General features: G+C 32.1%; 1 protein-coding gene across 2 annotated transcripts in view; it reads right to left on the reverse strand.

The window, feature by feature from the left end:
* Nucleotides 1-19,201, reverse strand: part of EPHA6 (EPH receptor A6) — an 877,165-nt gene that overhangs the window by 470,750 nt on the left and 387,214 nt on the right. For both annotated transcript variants that reach the window (XM_054577406.1, XM_054577405.1), the window contains exon 5: nucleotides 16,685-17,020. In XM_054577406.1, coding sequence (XP_054433381.1) covers nucleotides 16,685-17,020 — 336 coding nt within the window. The remainder of the gene's footprint in view (nucleotides 1-16,684; nucleotides 17,021-19,201) is intronic.

The raw sequence follows: 19,201 nt of genomic DNA on the forward strand, positions 1-19,201 counted from the left end.
TGCATGCATTTACATAAAAATGGATCATATTTTCATTTTTGCATTAGTTAATGTTAGCTATGCTTCACACCATTTTATGAAAATGAAAGCCTTAAATACACTTCATGTCCCTTTAAAATTTCTCTTAAGTAAAATTACAAGCTACCTATTTCAAAATGTTTATTTCTAAATGAAAAACCATTGTAGGTCTTTGGAGAATCTTTCCTTTTTCTTTCTTCATATTTTAAGTTATAGGCATATTAAGCAAAAGCATCCAGTTAATTTATCTGACAGCATAAAGCTTTATCGTCTAGGGCAGGGGTTGGTAAGCTATGACCCATGGGCAGAATCCACTCCAATACCTGTTTTTCTAAATAAACTTTTATTAGCACAGAGTCATGCTCTTTCACTTACGTGTTACCTAGGGTTGGCTTCCTGTTACAAGGGCAGAGCTGAGTAGTCTGACAGAGAACATATGGCCCATACAGCTGAAAATATTTACTATCTCGCCTTTACAGAAAAAAAGTTGTAGGAGGATATGCAAACAGATCTGGAATCTACATACATAGAATATTCATATTTTTAATTTGGAATAAATTTTGAAAACTGTCCTGTTTCTGTCATGAAAGAATTTTGGTACGGAAAACTACAATAATGTTGCAATTTACTCAAATCTGTGTCCACAATCAGAATGAGAAGCAGGAGCTGTAGATCCTCAGCCTCAGGTCTGTCTACCAGATTATGGCCTCCTCTCCAGCAACGCATACTTCATCTTATATTTTTCTTCTTTTAATTTTGTATGTTACGTTTATTTCAAAAGTTTAACTTTATAACTAAAAAACAGAAAACTTTGATATAATTGTGCAAAATTCTATAACGTAATGATATTTTATTCTACAATTTTATAAACATTAATAAATACCTTTAAATTTTTAAATTCCTTATTGAAATTACTTTCTAAGTTTAATAATTGTTTTATATCTTTATATATTTTAGTTATTATAAATAAAGAAATTTAGATGTACTCTGTATGCTTTACAAACCTTTTTAGTGAAGAATAATAAAAATTTAACTTAAAACTGCATTCTTTCATTTAATTATGTATTCCTTTATTCAATAAGTATTTATTAATATCTACTAGGTGTTAGGCACTGTACTAGGACTGGAGGATACAGTAATGAATTGGATTTACTTCTATTTACAAAGGAGGGACTATTTAGATCGCCTGTGACAACACCTTTAAACATTTGCTCTTTAAAATAATTTTGACATGTTTTACTAGTTCTCCAGAAACACACCAACAAGCCGTGCTCATAGTGGAGGTTTGGTCATTATTAAATATAAATTGATTCTACTTAGCAGTTAAAATCTGCTTTTTTTTTTTTTGTTAGGAAAAACATTTATTCTATATTAAAGGGAAATCACATCCTTAGAGTAGAATGACAGCTAATAAAATCACAATTTTGTAAACATCACAGTAACATTTTTTTCAAATAAGAATCATAAGAGGGTGCTTATATAGGAGGGGCAGGTTTGATGAAGAATAGAATATCAACGTGGTCTCAAAAATTTCACCTCACAAATTAAACACTAATGGCAAAGGAAAAACAGTAATTACAGTGACAAGCAACATCTCACCTAAGTGATCAAAGTGAACATTACCAGTAAGATACAAAGGGATGTTCTGCGAGTCTGGGTGTGACACTGGAGGACACATCTCTCATAGCATTTCAACCCACACTGCATAGCTTGAATTTAAACACAAAGAAACGGAAAAATCCACAGTGAGGGATGTCCTATGCTTTAACTGTCCTATATTCTTCAAATACAACAATACCACAAAAAACAAAGAGGAGCTAAAGAGTAATGACAAAGTAATTTATGATCCTGGATAAGATCCTGCAACAGAAAAAAAATAAAATATGAACAAATACAATTGGAAGTGTAGTTGAAAGTATTGTTGTCAATATTAAATTGCTGAATTTGATCACTGTATTTAGTATGCTCATTCTTACAAAGTACAGATATAGTACTGAACAGTAAAGGGTATGATGTCTGCAATATACTCTCAAATGGGTCAAGGGAAAAATATGTAACAGGAGAAAGAAAATGATAAAGCAAACATGAGAAACATTAAAAAAGGTCCAAGTGCAGAACAATATATGTATCTTTCCTATTTAAAATTCTCAAAACAAATACACATGTGTATATAAATGTTATTTCTAGGATACTAAAATTATTAGTACTCTTCAGTTCCTCCAGCTAAGGAAGCTTGGCACCAAAAGGTATTAAGTGGTTGGCATGAGGCTATGAAGAGTTAAATCTCTCTTTTCCCAATCCTCAATTCCAGTCCATAGTGGGGGAAAAACAGTATTAATAGCTTTTGGATGTTTTCTATGTAAAATCTGCTTTTAAACAAAAATGTTGATTATACAGAGCATTTTAATAATTAACTTGAGTTAATATGTCAAAATAAAAAAGATATTTGAACTGTAGATATTAGTTTTGCTATCAATTTTATATTGATTTTAATTTATATATGCACTTTAGTTAGAAAGTTGTAAATTATCATGAAATATAACTTTCAAAGAATAGTTATTTATCCATTTATCCACTCAATACAGATGTTTTGGGTGCCTTGTATGAGCTAGGTTCTTCTCTAAGCCCTGGAAATATAGCAAATAAACATAAGAGAAGTTTTTACCTACATGGAGCTCACATTAAAGTTGGTGGGAGACAGACAATATTTGAGTAAAATTGGAAATGGGGATAAGTGTTGCAAGAAAAGGAAGACAGAAGATGGAGTTAGGAGTGGTGGACATGAAAAATTATAATTTTAAATAAAGTATCCGTGGAAGTTTTTTGTGACGAAGTATGATTTTAACAAAAATCTGAAGGAAATAACAAAAAGGAGAGGCCATGAGGCAAGAATGGTGCCTGGGGTTTTAGCGCAACAGAAAGAAGCCTAGAATGGCTGCGTGGAGTGGGTGGAGTTTTATTAGATATGTTTCTTTTAGAATTGACAAAATACATGCATGTGTAGAGGTGTATAAGAGAATAAATGAATATTTAATTTGAACCATTTCTTTATAAAACATATCTTTTAATTGTTTTTTTCTAAAATTTATAAAATGTGCCATATGATTATTAACAAATAGCAAAACTGTTTGTTTCAAGATTAAGATAAAATACCTTGAACACCATATAAACATTTACTATTTAAGGAGAGAAAGATAATTTTGAGTTTCAGGATCCTCCTTTAATTCATAGTCTTCTTCTATCTGGGCAAGATATCCTGGTGAAAGGCTATAAAGCTCATGAACTTCAAGGATAGCTCAAAGCCACCCTGGAAACTATACATTTACTGTGGTTATTCACCACATTTTCTATAGAGTCCAATAAAAGGTATTTTAATTTTTGTGTTTTATCTTTCTCTTCCAATAAAAATATATCTCCAATTTTTAACAGGGAGGTAGAAACGCAAAAAGACCAGTAGGAATAATTTGGGACTAAATAACTAGCATTTTATAACTACTGCTGCTCTCTCCAGGCCCAGGTTTCAAAGGTCAGTGTCCTAACCCAGACTGTGTGGTACAAATTCTGGTTTATCCATGTCTTTTTTTCTTTTAATTAATTAATTTATTTTTCCAAATACATTTGTCTCCGCCTTGCCCCCACCACTTTCCCCTGCCCTCCTTGGTTTCCCCCTCCCTTGGTTTATCCATGTCTTAACTGGGTGACACTGACATTTTACTTAGTCTCCCTGTGTGTCAGTTTCCTCCTCTGGAAAACACTTATAATACCTTATGATGTTGATTTATTTTATGATTTTATATAAGTGCTAGAAACAGTGTCTGACACAGGAAACAATTTGTAACTTTATCACATTAGGTGAACGTTGAATTATGTCATCCTAAAATCCACTTGAACTCCAAAGAACATATTTGTTCTGGAACCTTCCTCAAACACTATGAAAAATCATTAAGTCAAGTAGGAAGTCACTTAGAGAAGAAGCTGCTATCTGATAAATGTCTAAAGACAATAAAGGCTATGAAGGGTGAAGTACAGGTACAGAAAAATAAATGAAGGACTAGTTAAAAATGTGATTTTTAACGCCTTTGAGTTTTTAAGGTCACATTCATTTTAAGGCAATGTTACTTTATGTTCCTTTCAGCACTTTTGCTATGAGAAAAGTTGATAGGCACTCTAATTTCAGGTCAGCAGTGGTAGAGATAAATGTATCTGAGCCTCCCTCTCCTTCATCCACCATATAGGAACTAAGATTCTGATGCATCTGTGAATTCACTTCCTGTTTTCAGTTTAGTAAAGTTATTCTCAGAGAAATACCCTTTTGATATACTTCGACTCGTCTAACCAGATTCATAATACCCCCCCACCTTTTTTTTTTTTACCTGAACAAATCATTGCTTGTATCTCTTTATTTTCTAATATTTCCTCAGGGTATTCTGTTAAGGTAAAACACAGCTTTATGATGCCCTTTCCAATCAACACCAGACTATTTGTTTCCAGATAGTAATTAACTTCCTGCTTAATTTGTCACACTTAATTTGAAATTAGGCATGTATGGCTATTAAAAACTGTGGTTGTGGTGTTTGCATCTGGCTGAGGCAGTAGCCACTGGCAGCGTTGATTTATCACTCTTCATTTAAATTCCTGTGCCAATAATTTTAGTTCCTAAATGCTGTGACTGGCATTTATGGATTTCAACATCAAAGTGAAAATAAGCTACAGTTAAGAACTCAACAGCTCAGATCAATGAAAAACGGTTTTAAAACTGAACACCCTGCAGTTAAATCCTAGAGGCTTGACCAAAAAGTGTTTAGTGCTCAGAGATGTTGCTGTGAGAAGCCGAGTATGCTTCTCAAATGGCTGTTTATAAATCACTATCAAAAATATGCATCTTGTAACAGTGTCATGTAAATTTGCTACCAGATGGAAATTATTTTTGCTAAGCCTGCTTCCTTCCATAAAAGAAACCTCCCTCTAATAGTAAGAAACTTCCTCTTTGGCAAATCTCATCTTTGATATTCAAATCTACTTATTCAGTATTGCTTATATTTGAAGAAGCAGAATATAATATTGTTACTAAGACCTAGTCCGTACTATTGGATGCAAAATTATCTCCTAAGTTAAATGAGTATGATTCTGCAGCTTTCTTACCAAAGACTGACTGTGGTGTAAATCTTGACTCAGTGAAGATTTCTTCAGGTACATACATGAAGAATTAGGCTTTTCTACAGCCCTGCCAGAAACAAATTGTGAGAATTTGTTCCTCCTATGTGGTTTCATAATCTCAATGCTCAACACTCCTTGCATGGCCATTCCAAATGTTATTCTTCTAGGGTAAAGCTACTCCAGGAAATATTCCAACTCAATTATAAACACGTAATTTAGGAATAAGCTTCCTTTTATTCTTTGCTAGCCATTTTAAGCCTACTAACCTTGTCTCCCCAATTAGAGTAAGTAAAGCCTTTGAGGAAGCCACACTAATTTCTTCCTTTCTTATCCATACTGTGTGATGAAACATAGTACTGATTACACATTATGGCTTATTGTTTGCTCATTCATATATTAAACAGATATTTACTGAGCAGCTATTTTATACCTAATACTGTTCAAGTTACGGAGATAGAGTGAACCAACCATTAAAATACAGTGAAAAAGTCCAGACCTCATGAACTTTAAATTCTATTTTTGAAAGACCAAGTTATACTTGGAATTTATTACAAAATGAAGTTAAGTGATGAAATAATTACTTTGAAGAAAGTGACTTACATACAGTCTTGGGAAATAAACATAGAATCAAAACAACTAATAAAGAAAAGTAAAAAGAGGTAAGTTTGAAAGTGACACAGAGCTGAGTGAAAAAAGGAGACATTCTTATTGTTTTGCTCAGTGAAAATTGTTTCTATTTCATATCAGATTTTTAATGTAATACATTTTTTATTCTTTCTTAGTGAAAATAAAAAGGACATAAACTTGAATATGTGAGGAAATATTACTGAGATACTTCTTCACCTTCTAAAAACAAATGTACTGCTTGAGGTAACTATGTCAAATATTCAAAAATACCTCAAAATATTACAGTGTATGGCCTAAAGTAGTTTCTATATTCATGGAGAGTTAAAATAAATTTTAGGAGGTGATATATTTTTTAAAATTGAATTTATTGGGGTGACATTGGTAATGGAGGCATCAAAAGAGTATTTTATATCCCTAAATTGTTAGTTTCTTATTTTTATTAGATCAAGTCTGAAGTGCTAAAGAAAACTAATTTTAAATATGAAAAGACTGTGTGCATAGAATGTTCATCATGTTAATGTGATTATTGAATATTAGAATGCTCATGTTATCCAATGTAATTTACTCATTTTGCAAATTAATAATTTGAGGCCCAGTTGAAAGACTGAATAACTTGTCTGAATTTAAACAGCTGGATAGTAGCAGTTTAGGGACTAGAACTCAGAGATGATCAGATTCTGACTAGCTCTTTTCTCTCTGTATATGACTAAACTACTGGATAGTTAAAGAGGAGAAAAAAATGGCATTAAGAGCTATAAATTCATGACTGTGCAGATGGTAAATAGCAGACAACTATATATGCAGGATATGAAAGTCTGGGCCCTAGAGATCCATAAAATGTAATGGACAATGATCTCTCCTGTATATTTTCAGGGCATTCCTGCTTAGGTTTACACAGCTGAACACTGTACCTTCTGTAGTCTATTACAGGACGATGAGTCTCTATATAGAATGTTCACTGTTGATGTCCTTAGTGATTACTTTATTACTAAAGGACAAAAGTATCATGGCTTTAAAGCTTTTTAAAAGGATCATTTTTTATGGTAGTAGTATGGTAGGAGTATGGTAGAAGTTTGCATGAGCATGCGTGCATGTACATGTGTGTAGAGGGGCTATGTATGTATGTATATCCACACACTTAATTTGAAAATTTATTTATTAAATATTTCATGCATTGATTTTATGTGAAAGTTGCTACATTTGGGATATAAATATTTATGAAAAATCCAATAGATGTAAGGAGACTTGGGGTGGTAAACACACAATACAATATACAGATAATGTACTATGGAATTGTATACCTGAAACCTATAAATATTTATTAATCAATGTAACCCCAATAAATTCAATAAAAGTTCAATAGAAAAAAACTAACATACAATTGAAATGCAAAACATGGCAAAGACTGTGACAAGTAAATGTAAAAAACTAAAAATGATAATTGAGGCCAGATTGGGAAGGATTTTATAAGTCACTTTAGAGAAATAACCAACCATAATCCTACCACACATAAATGTGTCAACATTTGAAAATTTTGCTATTAATTTTCTTATGACTATATGTGTATAGAAATTGTTTATATAATTGGGTGATGATGTATAAAGAATTTCCAATCCCATGGCACTTACAATATCGATAGCATTATTTTCATTCATTAGTATTAATGTTCTGTTTTATAGAATACATTTTACTTAGTATTTATTCTTGGTCATTAAGGACATTTACACATTTCTTATTTATAAATAATGTCTTTTTATACACATATAGTTTTTCTATGTCTCTTACCTTCTCAGATACTAATTGTAGTGAACTTAAACTAGTGAACTTAAAGAGTATGATAGTTTTAGGGTGCTGGATACATATTACTATATAAATTTATAATTATTCCTATCGTGGTAATGAGAGTTTTGATCAAATAACACCCTAAGCATTACCATTTACCAAAAAGAACACTACAAGACACACACACACAAACACACAGTTCAAATTGAATAGAAAAAATTATTTCTCATTGTTTTAATTTTAATTATTTTCACTTTTAGCAAGTGAATATGTTTTTGAATGCATATTAGGCAACTGCATTTCTTCTGAGAATTGACTGGCCTTGCTCTTTGCCTATTTTTATCATAGTTTATTCATCACAAGTATTTTACCTAACTTACCACTTATTTTCACCTTACTTACCATAACTGTGAAGTACGAAATTTCTATTAAACTCACTTGCTCTTTGCTTTGTAATTTATTTTTTGTTTCTACATTCACTATTTAGTTATGTATTTACCTATATTTAAGATTTTATGTTTAATCACTTGTAATTTATTTTGAGGTATTTTCTTAGTTAAGGATAACCTATAATATTTTAAGTAATAATTTCTTCAGCCCATTTTACTCAATGATATATAATTTTCCCATTGATTTTTGATGTATTTTCATCCTATATTAAATTTCTTTGTATATTAAGAACTCTTTTCAAGTTCCTATCTCTTTCGTGCCTTTAATCAGAAACTGTTTTTATTTTTGCCTAGGAAAAACAAATAAATACCTGAAATGTGAGTTAATTATTTATTAGTTGATTTTGATTAAATATACTTTTTATGCTTTAAAGTGATATTCTTGGATGAGAATCCATTTTTTAAATGTCTTATTCAAATGGAACACTACATTTGCATTTATATAACACCATTATCCTAGCAACAAATGACATTTTTAAATATACAAACAAAATGCACTGAATTTTTGGAAAGTATGTAAACCTTCTGTCATACTTCTAAGAAAACTTTTACACAAAAGGTTAAGCAAAATTTCAGTGAAGAAATAAAATCATGCAGAAAGCAATTAGTTCTTAAAAAGTGAGAATTTGAAAATAAAGGGCTTTTTATGCAAAAAATAGTATAGCAATGCCATCTGTTTTGTAAAATGTTTTCATAGCTGGTTTATGAGTATGTGACTGCAATTGCACAGCTCCCCCGACCCTGCTTAGAGTTTAATACTCAGCTATGGCCATCTTGAAATTCTTAATAATTTTATCTTTGAACACATATTTTCCAAGTGAAGTCTGATGGGTCAATGAAGCAAACACTATGAGCTTAAAGCCCAAGCTCTAGGCAAGGTCCAGCCTCTGGCCACCTCCCCACATTCCTGGGATGTGTCTTCCCTGGTGCTTCCCTGCTCTTCACGATGCAGTCCAATCCTTGCTCTCCCCCTCATAGCTGCCACTCTCCACCTAGGGAAGGTGGCTTGGCTTACCTCTGAGGAAGGAGGATCACATTCCTGGGTTGTCTCCTGTCTCCAGTGGGGATCTGAACGTGAGCACAGGAAGCAGCTAGATTAGCACTGAGGAGTGCAGAAGAGTGCGTGTGTGTTTCCGTGTGTGTTGGTTATCTCTGTTCTGCAGAGGCCTAGTATTAGAAGAAGCAAGCTTCTCATTTACCACATGCGAGTAGCCAACAGTTTCTGGTTAGAAGGTTTGAAGACTCCTGCGACTGTCTCTTCCACTGTGGGTTTGAAGGCCTTAAAGACCTGGGGGTAACTTGATACTCCCTACAAGTATCCCAGTGCACACGGAGTGCTCCCTAGCTGAACCAGTACTTGGGGGACAACCTTTCTTCCTCATCCCGTCATCTTACATTTGACTTACATTTATCTCTTCTGGTTTCTTGAAACACCTTGGGGACTGGGGGTAGAATGGGGGTGGGATTACAGAAAAAGAATTGTGTGATTTTAAGGACTGAGTTAAATGCTCTTAATTTACATTTAAAACTAGTATTAAGCAGTATAAAGGTGAATGTCAAAGGTTATGTTAATGATTTGAAATTTATTTTTTCTTTACTTATAAGGACATTAAAATGGCAATTAAAAAAACATAATGACAAGTTGGGAGATAAATTACGGAGAGAAAAAGCTTTATATTTTAGTACCTTTCATGGCCTTTTTCTCCTATTTTTTGAACAAAGGTTTCTGCATTTTCAATTTTCACTGGGCATCACAAATTATGTGGCTGGAACTGACTGTTTAAGAATCCAAACCAAACAGAAGAGTGCTCAGGAATACATGGAAGAAAAAAAAGCTATTTAATCTAAAGATGCTATATGGACTTGTCTGGTTAAAAATGTCAGCAATTAGTTTCAATCTTTATAAATTGCATTTTTCTCTAAATGTGAAGACATTTCACATTTTAATTATGATTAATGTCAACATTGAAAATCTTTTAGTTTTATTCTTCACTTTGTTTTTTCAACTTTACTAATATTTAGGGTAAAAGAGACTTTCAGAAAATATTCTTTAAAACCCTAGGGTTTAATAGTAACCACATCTGAATCAGTTACCCAAATCAGTTGATTTATTTTACCAGCAGAATTTTGTTAATGAAGCTAAATTGGCTTCTATTTTCAAAACAAATAATGACACTGGAATTATGCAAACAATTTCCTAGACATTTATCTAACTATAAAGTAGAGCCTTACATCATATGATATAGAATATGCAAAATATGTTAATCAACACTTATTTTCACTGCTAACCAGGTTTATTTTTACAGGATTTAAAATATTAAATAAATAATCTCTACCCCTATTTTCCAATTTGTACAAAGCCATTAAAATTGTTGATGTAGTAGTAGAGGCATTAAAAGAATAAGATATTATTATTTTATAATAAAGAAAAGAGTCATATTTCCTGAAAAGTGTGAAGTTAAGAATTCTCTAGAGAAACAGCTGACTTTAAAGGCCAATTATTTAAAATCAAGCCTAGTATTAAAGAAATTTCTCTAACAATGTATGATCAACAAGAAAAAACATGATTGGTATTAAAGAATGATTTAATATTGATTAAAATCTTTTGTTGAAAATTCTGTAAGTATAGCACCAGAAGATTTTAGTGAGCATGAAACTTAGCACATGATATAAAATACATATGCAGTAATTATTTTCTTGTTACTTTCTAGACAAAGTCCTGGTTAAATGTAAGGTTTTGCATTTTCTATTCCCACTGCCCGTAATAGTCTTTTTTATATAATCACAGTTTTCTCTCTTATTTATTATCTGTTCAAGTATTATGTTATCAAGAGAGGTGTTTTTGGTTTTCCTAAGTACAAATGCCTGTCTCCCTATTACTTCCAAAGATCTTACTTGGCTCAGTTCTGCATGGGATATACCATTATTCAACACTAAAATATAGTGTCCATGAAGACAGGGGCACTGCTATTTGGTTTTCTCCTTTGTTGCTATAATCCTAACACATAGAATAATTACAGACAGATAGTAAATAATCAATAAGTATTTTTGAAAGAATTAATAAATTAATGAATAAAATATTAACTCAAACCAACTCCAGTTTCTTTTAATTCAATCAACAGAGATATATTAAGTCACTGACAATGTAAGACGTGGATATTCTTAGTCAAATAATACATCATTCTTGCTATTGAGAAGCTTAAATATTGATCAGGAAAGCAAACTAATACAAAATATGATTATGGTCCAATGAGGGAGAAACATGTGTGCTCTTGCACAAAACTGACTGGAAGTAGTTCAATATCTGTACTTGACTGTGAGCTGAGTCACTGACTAACCTCAGTGAATTAGTGGCCGAGGTCTAAGGGACTTTGCTATATCATTCATTTATTCAAAAGATGCACCCCACAAAATGACACCAGACTGGGAAGTAATTTAATGTTTCTTAGGAATAAAAACAAAGTTAACAATCATCCAGACTATTATAATTTAATATTTGAATGGACCATAAAGTTATTTAGTTATGATTAACTAGATTGACATTTCAATTATCTTTTATGAATAAAATATTCAGTGCACCTTTCAGAAAAGCAACACTTTTCTTGAGGACACTGAAAAATTTTACCCTTCAATGTAGAGTGTCTGTAATTTTTGAATATGTAATTTTCTTATATTTAAGAGATATGAAAAATACAAATAGCACAGCATTCTGTTACTTTAAATTATGGTTATTGCCTTTTTCAACTTATCATAACATTGGCTTATATTCAGTGCATTTTGTTAAGTATTTGAAACTTTTATATATATATTTTTTACTCTGAAGAAACTTGCATAGATTTTAGAAAATAGAATATTTGCTGTCAAAAATTTTGAAAACACAGTAAGGACTGTGAGAGATATCCAGACATAAAATACATTAAAATTCAGATATAAAGACAAATGAATGTTTATAGTGTTATTCTAGCAATGTTACAAAATGTTGGCATTTGATATAGACTGTATTTCCTAAAGGCAGTGAAGTATAAATTAAATAAACATCTCAAATGTATAAATATATGAATTTATTAATTTAAATCTCTTTTCAATGTCAGTTCAATTAATTTATGAACAAATATATGAAATATGCAATCAAAATGTGGGCCTAAGGCAAGGCCTATACAGAATGGTCACCCATTGGCAGAGATGAGTGTTAAATGTATATTTCAAGAAGCCAATGATTGGACAAGCTGCTTTTGACAATAATTGCTTTAAAGACCCTTTGGCAAATATCAGCAGAATTGTTTTGTAATTTAGCATTTCTTTCACTTTGAACATGGTCCTGGAAGGTTTCTGCCCATGTCACAGTATCTACAAACACAATTTGTTAGGTTGACTTTCCATGATTAACATTTTCCTTTACTGTCTCTGACCAGAATAATCCCTTTTACTGAAGCACACAACTTAGTTTTCCTATCAGGAACTAAAGATTAAAATAAAATGTTTTCTATGTGTTGCTTTCTTGTTTTGCTTTCTAAATGAAACAATTTTAAAGACTATTTAAATAAACTATGAAAATAGAAGTTTACAAATATAGCTCTTAGGAATTATAGGAGTCAGTTAATTAAGGTTTATTGCAAACGTTTCTAATTATGAGAGTCAGTCTTAAGTCTATAATCTTATTTATCCAACTAGCATCAGAATAATCAAGGAATGTTTCACATAACTACACGTAAGTGGTTCTAAGTCATTTGGCAATTTTTTTTTTAACATTTGTTTAATTGTAAACAGCTAACAAGTCAAAGTTGTTTAGTGTAGTTCCTTAATATTTCTTAAATATGAGAAAAGATTACATGAAAGAAAAGGCAATTCAGTGGAAACTTCTTCTTTATCTGCATGTTCCACATTGTATGTACACAGAGCAGTAAAAGAAAAATTTATATAACTACTTATATCTTTCAGTCTCTAATAATTTATTTCCTTACTCACATAAGAAGTCACCTCATGCACAATATTATTATGATGATGATTTTCTTTTCCCTACTTGTAGCTCTGATAATATATTAGTATATTATGATAAATGCTGATTCTCTAGCTTGTCTTGGCTAATTTACAGAGATATCTGCCCATTTCTGCAAATTTTAGGTTAAATCTCCAGTTCCTTCCTCAAATCCTTCTGTAACTCTGCAATAGACTATTTCATAGAGTCTCTTGATACATTAGTCATCAGTGCATAACCCCTCAACTGCTCAACATTTCCTTGGTTCTTTCTACTCAGAATTCTTTCCTGTTTCCCAGCCTCATTTTGCCTAGTCATATTCTAATCATCTCTCAGGACAGAACTTAATTTAAATGGTGTTTCCTCAGGAAGAACAGCCCTTATCCTCTTGACCTGGAGAATACATGATGTTAGAGCATCCTGAGCTTCTCTCCTTTGTGGGACTTAATCACAGTACTGATTACATGGCTACCAAGTAACTTGTGAACAATCTGTCTCCCCATCAGAGTGTTAGGTTTATAAGGGCTCACTCACCATTATTTATATGTTGAATAACATAAAGGTTTTTGAATAGCACATATTGCTTCTACATTTTAGTGTTAAAACAATGATATGTAATCTATAGAGAATGAAACAAATCACTTACTGTGGTGCCTTCAGTCCAATGAAATTGTGAAGTATTATCAGATATCATTGGAAATGTGCCTCTTAGGCACTTCAAAGAGTATTTCCACAGATACCCAAGTGAAATGATCAGAAATCCCTTCCTCTACCTGCAGCAGCAAAAGTATTATCTCTTCAAGATTGTCAATACAATGACAGCTGAAGTTTGGTTCTTGGACACTCCAGTTTCTATAAGCTCCTTTTTTACCCAGCACCAGGATCTGACCCCTTTTGATATGAAAAGAGTAATTATGCATTCTTAGATGAATTATTTCATAATGTTACCCTTGCTTGGAGTATGTGCATTTTTAAAGATGTGATTCTCTAATGTCAGAATTTCAGGCACAGGGAGAGAGGGGCTTCTTGGTATCTCTAAAAATTACAACATGATGGTAGTCACTCATGCATGTAAGGCTGCATTTACTAAGTATTTATGTGGCATATTTTAGTTCAGTTTAGGGCTTTTATATATTTTCCAAATAAAATTTAAACATATGTTGATTTATTATTAATCACATCTGAAAAAATAAATTAGCAATAATTGTTTATTCAAGAAAGATAAACCTATTAGGGTAGATTGCTTAATAATATTATCCCTCCAAAATGTATAGTCTTGATATACGGATACTACCACTTATTCTATGCTTCATGTACCTTCCGTCCTTGTATCAACACGTTTAATGAATTCTCTCATTCTATCCTTTTGCTAAGTAGAAAAGTAGATCAAATAAATTTTATTCTAATCCTAGAATGAAAGGCTGTTATATGTATGTATGAAGTTATGAAGCATATTAACATATATATTTTATTTATAGAGATATATTGTTTTTATCCTAACATAATTATTTATACCCTATAGTTAAGAATAGTTGTTTTGGGATGTATTTTTTTGATTAGATAGTAGCAAAAATGCCTTAGAAATAACCTATGAAAACAGGTGAACAGAAGACCTTACTCCATTTTATCTTAATGGTATGTTTGACAAGATTTTGTTGATGCTGTGGGAAAGAAAACAAAAGAAGAAATCAGAATTCCATTTTGAATTGCCATAAAGCAAATTCTATGATGTAAAGCTGTTTGTTAAATGAAGGGGAAAATTGTATAGTAAATGCAAAGATGGTGATTGTGTAATACTATTTTCTTTTCCTTATTTATTAGATGCATTTCTGAAGACATCATCAAAGTGAACTTATGTGTAACATTTTAAATAAAATAGTCAAATCCATTGCAAATATGTTTTAGTAGAATATTAAAGTTTTCTTCCTGCACATTTTACAGATTTAGCAATGTTTTTTAACTTTTTATTTTCCAGTAATTATAGATTCACATAAATCTGCAAAAAAATGTATTGTCAGTTTCCATATGCCCTTTACCCAACCTTCCCCAATATTAACTACTTGCATGACTATAGTACAACATCAAAACCAGGAAACTGACATTGGTAAAACCCACGGGACTCCTGTATTCGTGTGTGTGTGTGTCTATGCAATTTATCACGTACATAACTTCATGTAACTACCACCACAATTTCGAATCAACTGTATTACTATCTCAAGGCTCCCCTCTGTTATCCAGTCGCAGCCATATCTCTCTACCCCTATTCCCTAGCCCCTGGCAACCACTGATCCATTATCCATGTCTATAATTGCGTTACTTTAAGAGTATTATACAAGTGAATCATACAGTATGTGAATGTTTGAAATTGGCTTTTACACTCACCATTGTGCCCTTAAAGTTAATCCAAGAGCCTGTATCAATAGTTTGTTCTTTTTTATTGCCCAGTTGTATTCCAATACTTTCAATATACTTTTACTTAAAATATCATTATATGTCACTTTTAGTGAATGTTATGGACTGAATTACATCCTTCCAAAATTCATACGTAGAAGTCCTAACTTTGATACCTCAGGATGTGGCCGTGTATTCAGACAGGGCCTTTAGAGAGGTAATGAAGGTAAAATGAAGTCATATGGATAAGCTCTAATCCAATATGACAGTAACCTTATTAGTAAAAGAGATTAGGATGCAGACACACACAGAGGAAAGACCATATGAAGACACAGGAGAGGAGAGGCATATGAATTAATTCAACCCTCTTGACACCTTGATCTTGGCCTTCTAGCCTTCAGAACTGTGAGTAAATACATTTCTGTTGTTTAAGCCACTTTGTCTGTGGCATTTGTTATAGCAGACCTAGCAAACAACTACAGTGTATAAAAATAGTGCTGTCTTTATAAATGTGCTTTATAAATGTTCATATACAACAATATTATATAATACAATCATTGTGTCTCCATATAATTTACGAGTGCTTCTCAAAGGGAGTTTTTAAAGTCTCTGAAGCTTTTCCTGTATCATGTTCTGCAATAAATTATGTTATGGAAGAATTAAAGAGAGTATATGCTTATAAAAATACCACAGGAATATTCACACCTAATTATGTTATAGTAAAAATCAATAGCATTATAAAGGGAATATTTAGCTGAAAGCAACTGAATTTTTTTAAAAGAGGCAGTTAAGTTACTTTTTGCAAACTGCACCTAAACAATAGCATTGGGACATATTCCTGGATCATGGTTAAGTATGTTGGGCTAAAATCTTTTCACAATGTAGACATGAATTATAATTACCATAAATTTTTACTATTTGCTTTATTTGTTATGGAAAAAAGAATGGCAGCATAAGTGGGATAACTCAATTTGAATTCATTGAACATCTCATTTATGTCTAATATTCATTGGTAAGTAATATGAATTGACTCATTAAGATAATTTGCTATAGAATTATATAAAAAACATAAATGAATAGACAGAGAGAAGCATTTTATCTAATTAACCAAACTACTAAGATATCAAGAATAGCTTTACCTTCGGAAATAAAAAGAAACAACAACCAGAAAATAACCTCTGTCATGTATATACAATTGCAACCTAGTGAAGATAAGCCCACTTGAGGACATTATGCATGAAAGGGAACTATGGGTCTGTTTTGAAAAAACAGCAGTGGAACTTACCATCTTGGTCCGTGGTCACCGTAACAGCTGTGAATGGCTTGGGAGAAATACTCAACTCAGAAACTCCATTCATGGCTTCTATTTCAAAAGTGTAATTCACGTGAGACACAAAGTCAAGAACTATCACGGAGTTGTTGATCAGGCCAGTGTGTCTTGGGATGAAGCGGAGTCCTCCACCACAGTCCTCACACTGGCTGGTGTCTAACCCACACTTCTTACAGATTACACTGTATGTGAGATCTTTTCTTCCTCCTGTGTCACTTGGTGGGCTCCATTCCAAAATAAGGGCCGTTTCATTGATGTTAAAAACCACATTCCTAGGAGCTGAAGGTGGCCCTAGAGAAAAGCAATTAAAAAACAAATGTACATGTATAGGACAATGAATTATGGTGCCAACTTGAAAACTTCGTCAGTAAATACTTGTCAGTCTTTTATGTTACTTTGAGCTGTTTTACTGAAAGGAACCATAAAAAAATACATATGGTTAAAAACATCTAAGTCTAGTAAGAAAGGAGTTTTTAGGGGTGAAGATAGTCTACAATCTAACTTTTTGGTATATGAATTTCAATATTTAACATAAAAAGCTATAGATCTCCAAAAGATATGGTAATTATCCTCTGTTAAATTTGGCGAGTGAAAATATATACTAATCAAACATTATTTTAAATAATATTATGGTTTTAATAACATCTTAATAATTCACCGTTTTCAAAATTTGAAAAAAATAACATAAATTATAACTATATATATATCATCATATGAATATATGTGTACATACATTGTGTTGTGTTTAGTCTTTCAGTCTTCATACTGTGCTTGATGTGTAGATAAAACTACCATTCATTACCTTTGACAACCACTAACTATCATTTCTCACAGGTTGAAAATAAATGACCGTAGCCTTGGCATGTGTGGCTCAATTAGTTGGGAGCCATCCTGCAAATCAAAAAGTTGTGCGTTCACATCCTGGTCAGGGCACATGTCTAGGCTGTGGGTTTTGTCCACGTTTGGGGTACCTATGAAAGATAACCAATCAATGTTTCTCTCTCACATCAGTGTTTTTATTCCTCTTTTTCCCTCCCTTCTCTTTTCTCTAAAATCAGTAAGTATGCTTTTGGGTGAGGATTAAGAATAAAAAAATAAGTAAAATAAAACAAAATACCATACATTTAGGGTGAATAGACAGTTTAGAATAAGAGGACAAGAAAGGGAAATTGGAGACATGAGAAATGTTTTTATTAGGGCCTTGCCAATTTCATGGGATAAAAGCATTCTATGAAAGACACAGAATGTACATAAAATATGGTGACTACACTTTTATTTAGACTAACTCTACTAAGCACAAATAAACAACTTCTTAAAAGCTGATAAAGAGACCCACAGAATCCTCTTATTTATCAAGACTGCATTAACCAAGTTGGCCTCAAGGAGTCGATGAGCATATTCCTTCAGTGTTCTTTCAAAACTAGTTTTCCCTGAGGATCACGTTACATGGCATACTTGAATCCTTTAACTATTCCAGCCTTTTTAAAAAATTGTATCAATGATCTTTTACACATAGCTGAGTCCTTCAAATTTCAGTTTCATATAAATACTGAACAAATATTAACTGAAAGTCTACTAGGTGCTAGGCACTGTGCTATGTGTTACATGTGAAATAACAAAGTATCTTTCCTGTAAGACACTATGCTTACACACATATTTTGAAAATAATTTATTGCATAAATAACAAATGAAATATCATTCTTACTTATTTTTAGAAGGCTTACATGTATCTGTAAACCTATACCAATTTTTAAAATTTCTGCTACTAAGAAAATATGCTGAGAATGTGGGAAAGAATTTCTTTGCATCATTCTCTCCTCATAAAAAAATTAGTTTTAATATAGGCTTATTTTGGATTACAGTCATTCATTCACTAAATCAATTTTTTAGTGACTTTTATGTGTGCCAGGTATCCTGTGAGATCTTGGATTCACAGTGTGAATGTGATAGATATTCCTGCTTTCTTGTTATTTACATTTTAGTTGAATAGCTAGATAAACTCACACATAAACAGAACAATAAAAAAATTATCGACTTTTTCTGTCTGACTTATTTCTCTTAGCCTGATATTCTCAAGATTCATCTATATCACAAGTGGCAGTATTCCACCTTTTCTTATAGCTGAGTAGTATTCTATTTTATATATGTACCGCATCTTTATCCGATCATCTATGAAAGGATACTTTGGTTGTTTTCATATCTTGGCTACCATGAAGCAATGTTTTTTAAAAAGAGCATTCTGGCTGCCATGTAGGGAATGGTCTGAATGAGGACAGGGGACTCTTCAGTGAGATCTGTTTATATGGTGTCAAAGTAGCCAAACATTAGTCATAAATCTACATGACTGTATATTGGGTTTGAATACTAAGAAATGTTATTACATATTTTCCTTTTTCTTTTTGCTGCATCCTGATATTATCAATCTGATGGGTAGGGTCCTTAGCTATCTGTATGCCTGTCACCTAAAGCTAG

The sequence above is a fragment of the Pteronotus mesoamericanus genome, unplaced genomic scaffold (assembly GCF_021234165.1).
Source record: "Pteronotus mesoamericanus isolate MK-2021 breed Mesoamerican mustached bat unplaced genomic scaffold, CSHL_Meso_final contig_42, whole genome shotgun sequence".
NCBI lineage: Eukaryota > Metazoa > Chordata > Mammalia > Chiroptera > Mormoopidae > Pteronotus > Pteronotus mesoamericanus.